Source organism: Equus quagga, chromosome 11 (genome assembly GCF_021613505.1).
Source record: "Equus quagga isolate Etosha38 chromosome 11, UCLA_HA_Equagga_1.0, whole genome shotgun sequence".
Classification (NCBI taxonomy): domain Eukaryota; kingdom Metazoa; phylum Chordata; class Mammalia; order Perissodactyla; family Equidae; genus Equus; species Equus quagga.
The window spans coordinates 113879734-113887179 of record NC_060277.1 but is presented as its reverse complement, the minus strand read 5'-3'; the positions used below and the strand labels follow the sequence as shown (position 1 = coordinate 113887179).

Sequence of the window (7446 nt, the reverse complement as noted above, 5' to 3'; positions counted from 1 at the left end):
CCTGACAAGCAGTGCCATGTCCGCGCCCAGGATCTGAACCCTGGGCCGCCGCAGCGGAGCGCGCAAACCTAACCACTCGGCCACGGAGCCGGCCCCGACCACTCAGCCACAGAGCCGGCCCCGACGACGTAGATTTTTAAATTGCATCTTATGTCTCAAGATTTTCATTTTAAAATCAGTTCTGTAATTTTTAGTCTCTAAATATTTTAGAACAAAGCATTTACCTTTAGATACACTGTTTCTACTCATGTTAATGTATCTACTCTATATGTCAAGATGTGTGCATGTCAATGACGACATTTCCATTTCTCCAACCAAAGAAATTCAAATGAATTCAGATTTCACACATTCATGAAAAGGAATAAAAATTATATAACATCAAGAAAGGCTCTTTTCACATCTCAAGTCAACTCTTTACATAGATGCCTTAAAAGCCATTTTAAGGAATAGTAAGATGCTAGTTCTGTAATAAAATGTATTTTAAGAAATTTTCATTTGAAAATTCTTCAGGAATCATGTCTGAACAGACTATTTCAGAAATGATGAAAAAAATCAAAATGAAATGTCCGAGGCGAGGATTAGGAGATGCGTGTTTACACACAATCTGGTCTCTCCTCTGAGTGTGCTTCTGAGCGTCTGTCGGCAAAGTCAGCACTGTTCTGAGCGGACCTGCATTTTGCCACCACCTCACAGCCTGCTCTGTCAGGTTAGAACACAGGCTGAGTATACGAAGCATCTTCTGAGAGAAGCCTCTGAATACAGATCAGCTTTCTAAGGATTTCCTAAAATAGAATAATCAGATGAGACCACTGACCTTTGCAGCCATACTGGCTTCTCTATCCATTATAGAATCAGAGAAATTGAAGAGCTGAAACTAAACTTAGAGGACGTCTAGAACAATGACAGTGAGGGGAGATTCTAAGTTATCACCCTAAAAATCACAAAACTAGGCAGCTGTGGTCCTGGGCTCAGAACTGCAGATTCCTGTCTCACACCTGTATTCTTTTCCTTTTTTCTTTTGAGGAAGATCGGCCCTGAGCTAACATCTGTTGCCAATCTTCCTCTTTTTTTTTCATTTCTCCCCAAAGCCCCAGTACGTAGTTGTACATCCTAGTTGTAAGTCATTCTAGTTCTCCTACGTGGGACGCTGCCACAGCGTGGCCTGACGAGCAGTGTGTAGGTCCATGCCCAGGATCCAAACTGGTGAACCCTAGGCCGCCAAAGTAGATTGCATGAACTGAACCACTTGGCCATGGGGCCGGCCCCCACACCTGTATTCTTCTTCCTAATGATGTGCTTATGGCTGAACTCATTTGCCAATACGTGAACATGTCAAACATGCAACCAATACAGGCATATACACCAGGTGGTCTCTCACTGAAAAAGCTTCCCCAAATCATGAACTAGCTATCGGTCCTGTGAAGAATGCTTGGCAGCAAAGAAAAAGCCATGACGAGGAACAAAACATGTGAAGGCTTTCTAGAAGCAAATGCCATAGTGGCTGAGCTTACCTGTGCTTCAGAAGCAGTTTGAGAAGCACCGAGCGAATGACAGGGGTCTTATCCACAACATCATCAAACGGAGACAGAGATTTTGTGTGTTCACGGTGTCCTGAAACCAGAAAGAGAACGAGAGCTCACCGTTCACAGCACACATACAAAAGTGCGATGAATGACGAACTGAATTTTTAAGTCTATAGGAAGAAAGCAACCTACTTTGGGGAGCATCTCTTAAGAGCTCCTTCTGTACAAAGAGTAAAGACAGCAGAGCCTCGATCACATCCTTCTGGGGCGGAGAGTTGTCCTTGAAGCACAGGGTGGAGACCAGGTCTATGAAGAAACTGTTGCACATCTGCCGGAAGCAGGCGTGTTTCCCGATGGCATCCCTTCGGAAGGGTGGAAAGGCACGGTCAAAAGGCTTGCAGAATGTGCTCCAGAATCCCTCCAGACAAGTGCTTTGGGATTTGGACAGCACTGTTTTTTTAAATAAAAAGATGCAAGTATCTCCTTACATTGATTGGAGCTGGTCTTCCAAATGGCGACAGACCAGGCAGACTGGTCTCTCTCTAGGAACGCTTCCGAGCATTTGGGCCAGCCAGCAATAGGCTTAATATCCTGAAAGTCTGCCCAAGACCCAGCCACTGGGCGTGCCTTGCATCCCACTTTTAGGAGGCATCAGAGGGAGGGAAAGGGAAGGAAAACCAACCACTAACGGAATGGAGCTGAGGAGAGCTAGCGCCACAGAGCAACTGCCAATTTGAACTACGTGCCCCGAAAAGCACTCAGTCAGACAAGAGAAAGCTTTCTGCTCAAGTCATAGAACGGGAATGGCATTTACACATCAAGAGAATAAACCAGTTTCACCTAAAGTCCTTGGGTCTCTCGTGACAGCTTTATTTATGACTTTCTGGTTTATTTCTTCCAACTTTTCTGTCTCCCAAATCTGTACACATATATGTCTTAGGGAGAAAAAATTTTGAGATACTGTTTAATGAAGGGACATTAAGTGGTCGTCTCAGGATAGTTCTCTGCACTCAGGGTTTCTAAGGTTAATAGAATTATATTTCTGAATATCGTATTTGCAAAAAAGGAAAAAAACAGAGAAAGCTTTCTTAAGAGAAAGGGTGTTCTACCTGTACTCTTGGGAAACCGTCGGAGAGAAGCCATGTGGCAACTCGGTTAAACACAAGGGGCAACTCATCTGCCCTATGACGAGCCAGGTTTTGATGCAACCCAGGCAATATATGTGGTCACAGGGCAGGCAGACAGGATCCTGTGCATCTCCCAGGCAGATGGGGCACGGCTGAACCCCAAACCTAGGATCCAAGAAGAGTGATCAGTTCTGAAGCAGAGAAGCTGGCTGTGAGAAGCCAAAAATACCAAAGCTTCTGAATTCTCTCCCTCACGGACCCCAAACCAAAGATCTCACCTGGTGAGGGTCTTGCTGGCCTTGTCCTTACACTCCCGAAGGACAGTCACCACAGCGAGGAAGGGCCTGCGGGTCTTGATGTCAGAGTTCTCTTGCAGACACTGAAGGGAAAGGCAGTGATAAGGGAGCTAATTAGCAATGAGAAGGGGAGAGGAAAGAGAGTTTTCAAACTTTAAGCAATAATATAATGACCACCTGTATATCCACCACCAAGCTATAAGAAATCTTAGCGTTTGGGCGATATTTGCTTTAGATCGTTGTTTAAAGAAACAAAATGTTACCGATACAGTCGCAACTCCAAGTGTATCCCTTTATAATCACATTCCATGCCCACACCCCCCACCCCCTGCCCCGTCCCCTCCCCAGAGAGAACCACATTCCTAAATTCCCACTTTTACTGTTTCTATGAATGTGCAAAGGTTATGTTGTTGTTTTGAATATTTGTAAACTTTGTATCAGTGACATCATGCTATATCTAAGCTTCTGCAAACTTGCTTTTTTCTGATACATGTATGCCCAGATCATTCGTATCAACTGCTGTATAGTACCCACTGAGGAATGTTTTCTGGTAAACGGGTTTTTAGAATGTTTCCAGTTTTTTTGCAATTACAAACAGTTATATACTCAACATTCTTCCATGTGTCTGCTTGAGTACCAATGGGAAATTTCTCTGGGATATATATTTAGAAGTGGAAACACTGGTTTTTAGGAAATGTACATCTTCAACAATACAAGATAGTTTCATGGGTGTGCTTCTGGAATTTTGTGCTTAGACATGATGTTTGCAATAGATGTCTTTATATTACGTGTACCCTTGGGCATTATCAGCTTAAGGAGAGTTCCCTTCTATTCCTAGTTTGCCAAGAGTATCTTTTTTCCAAACTATAATTTTTAAAAATTATTTATATATATATATTTATATATCTTAAAGATTGGCACCTGAGTTAACGTCTGTTGCCAATCTTTTTCTCTTCTTCTTCTCCCCAGAACATAGATATATATCATAGTTGTGAGTGCCTCTGGTTGTGCTGTGTGGGACGCCGCCTCAGCATGGCCTGACAAGCGGTGCCATGTCTGTGCCCAGGATATGAGCCGGCGAAACCCTGGGCCACTGAAGTAGACCGTGCAAACTTAACCACTCGGCCACGGGGCCGGCCCCTAATTATTTATATTTTGTTGTTTTATTGTAGAAGGACCAATCAGAGTGTCTTCTTGCTGCAGTGGATGTCCATCATAGTAATTTTAACAGTAAAAGTGCTAGCCTTTTAACCAGGGTTAGTTTTCTGCGTGTGTTTTTTTTAAATTGAAGTAACACTGGTTTATAACATTAATTTCAGGTGTACATCATTACATTTCAATTTCCGTGTAGATTACATCATGCTCACCACCCAGAGACTAATTACCATCCATCCCCGTACACATGAGCCTCATCACCCCTTTCACCCTCCTCCCTCCTTGCTCCCTCACCTCTGGTAACCACCAATCCAATCTCTGCTGCTATGTGTGTGTTTGTCGTTTTTATCTTCTATTTATGAGTGAGATCATACAGTATTTGACTTTCTCCCTGACTTATTTCACTTAGCATAATACCCTCAAGGTCCATCCATGTTCTTGCAAATGACCAGATTTCATCTTTTTTTATGGCTGCGTAGTATTCCATTGTGTACATATACCACATCTTCTTTATCCATTCATCCCTTGATGGGCACGTACGTTGTTTCCAAGTCTTGACTATTGTGAATAATGCCTCAGTGAACATAGGGGTGCATATATGTTTATGCATTTGTATTTTCATGTTCTTTGGATAAATACCCAGCAGTGGAATAGCTGGATCATATGGTAGTTCTATTCTTAAATTTTTGTGTTTTTTCTTTTTTCTTTTTTTTTTTGTGAGGAAGATTGGCCCTAAGCTAACATCTGTTGCCAATCCTCTTCTTTTTGCTTGAGGAAGATTGTCCCTGAGCTAAGGTCCATGCCCATCTTCCACTATTTTGTATATGGGACACTGCCACAGCATGGCTTGATGAGCAGTGTGTAGGTCAGCTCCCAGGATCCAAACTGTCAAACCCCAGGCTGCCAAAGCAGAGTGCATGAACTTAACCACTACGGTACCGAGCTGGTCTTAACATTTTGAGAAATCTCCATACTGTTTCCCGTAGTGGCTGCACCAGTTTGCATTCCCACCAGCAGTGTCTGAGGGTTCCCTTTTCTCCACACCCTCTCCAACACTTGTTATTTCTTGTCTTAATTATAGCCATGAGGGGCATGAGATGATATCTCATTGTAGTTTTGATTTGCATTTCCCTAATAATTAGTGATGTAGAACTTCTTATCATGTGCCTATTGGCCATCTGTATATCTTTGGAAAAATGTCTGTTTAGATCTCTTGCCCATTTTTCAATTGGGTTGTTTGGTTTTTTTGTTGGGTTGTATGAGTTCTTTATATATTTTGGATATTAACCCCTATCAGATATATGGTTTGCAAATATCTTCTCCCAATTATTAGCTTGTCTTCTTGTTTTGTTGATGGTTTCCTTTGCTGTGCATAAGCTTTTTAATTTGACGTAGTCCCATTTGTTTATTTTTTCTATTGTTTCCCTTGCCTGGTCATACATGGCAAATTATAAATTTTATCAAATTGTTTTTCTGTACCTTTTGAAATGACCACTTAGGGTTTATCTTTTAATTTGTTATATAAATGATGACATGTAATAGATTTTATGATTTTGAGCTATCCTTGAATTCCCAGGGTTAATCTTACTTTGAAATGATATATGAGTTTTTAATACCCTGCTAAACTTGATTTTTTAATCAACAAACCAATTCAAAAGTGGTCAAAGGACTTGACTAGACATTTCTCCAAAGAAGACATACAAATGGGCAATGAGCACATAGAAAGATGCCCAACCCCAGTGGTCATTAGGGAAATGCAAATTAAAACCACAATGAGATACCACATTACATCCAGTAGGATGGCCATTTTATCAAAAAAGCACAGAAAATAACAAGTGTTGGGATAGATGTGGAGAAATTGGAACGCTGGTGCATTGCTGGTGTGAACGTAGGACAGTGCAGCCACTGTGGCAAACAGTACCGCGGTTCCACAGAGTTAAACATAGCATCACCATGCGATCCACTTCCAGGTATAGATCCAAGAGAATGAAAAGCAGGGACTGAGACTCCTGTACACGAACGTTAACAGAGCATTACTCACAATCGCCAAAAGGTGGCAACCACCTAAATGTCCATCAATAGATAAATGAATAAACAAAATGTGGAATAGCCACACAACGGAATATTATTGAGCCTTAAAAAGGAAGGAAATTCTGACCAGCTACAACATGGATGAACCTTGAGGACATTATGCTGAGTGAAGTAAGCCAGACACAAAAGGGCAAATACCATATGATTCCACTTATATGAGGTCCCTAGTACAGTCAGATTCACAGAGACAGAAAGTATAACAGAGGGTACTGGGCTGGGGGAGGGGAATGGGGAGTTAGTGTTTAATGAGGACCGAGTTTCAGTTTTACAAGATGAAAGAGTTCTGGAGATGGATGGTGGTGATGGTTGCACAACAGAGTGAATGTACTTAATGCTACAGAACTGTACACCTAAAAATGGCTAAAATGGTAAATTTTATGTTATCTATATTTTACCACAATAAAAAAAATGGCAGTGGCCTATTGGTTGGACAGGGACATTGGCAAAGACAGGGACATTACAGATTGGAAAGTCAATGCCCTTATGATCTATAATAGCAAAACATTCGGTAAGACTGTCATCTGTGACACCTTGGAAGTCAGATCTCAAACCAAGAGAATGTATCTATCTTTCTGTATCTGTATACCTACCTACCCATCTATCATCCATCCATCATCCATCTATCATCTATCTATCCATCCACCCAACCATCGTCTATCCATCCATCCATCACCTATCTATCATTTATCTATCTATGCATCCATCTATCATCTATCTATCCATCCATCCATCACCTATCTGTCCATCTATCATCTATCTACCTACCAATCCATCCATCATCTATCTATCCATCCACCCAACCATCGTCTATCTGTCCATCCAACCATCATCCATCTATCATCTATCTATCCATCCATCACCTATCTGTCCATCCAACCATCATCCATCTATCATTTATCTATCTATGCATCCATCTATCATCTATCTATCCATCCATCCATCATTTATCTGTCCATCTATCATCTATCTACCTACCAATCCATCCATCATCTCTATCCATCCAGCCAGCCATCATCCATCTGTCATCCATCTACCTACCTATGTACCTATCCACCCAGCCACCCACCCACCCATCATCTATCTATCATCTATCTGTCTAGGCATCCATCTATCCATTCATCATCTATCTACCCATCCATCCATCATCCACCTATCATCTATTTATCTATCCATCCATCCATCATCCATCTATCATCTATTTATCTATCCATCCATCCATCATCCACCTATCATCTATTTATCTACCCATCCATC

The 7446-nt window shown here is 41.7% G+C and overlaps 1 protein-coding gene across 8 annotated transcripts in view; it reads right to left on the bottom strand.

Moving 5' to 3' along the window:
* Positions 1-7446, bottom strand: part of RNF213 (ring finger protein 213) — a 116810-nt gene that overhangs the window by 24485 nt on the left and 84879 nt on the right. For all 8 annotated transcript variants that reach the window (XR_006890683.1, XM_046676527.1, XM_046676525.1 and 5 more), the window contains 4 exons: positions 2929-3029; positions 2633-2815; positions 1716-1885; positions 1512-1611 (listed from right to left, as the gene is read on the bottom strand). Coding sequence is in view for 7 of the 8 variants with exons in the window: in XM_046676527.1 (XP_046532483.1) it covers positions 1512-1611; positions 1716-1885; positions 2633-2815; positions 2929-3029 (554 nt within the window). In the remaining variant the exon portion in view is untranslated. The remainder of the gene's footprint in view (positions 1-1511; positions 1612-1715; positions 1886-2632; positions 2816-2928; positions 3030-7446) is intronic.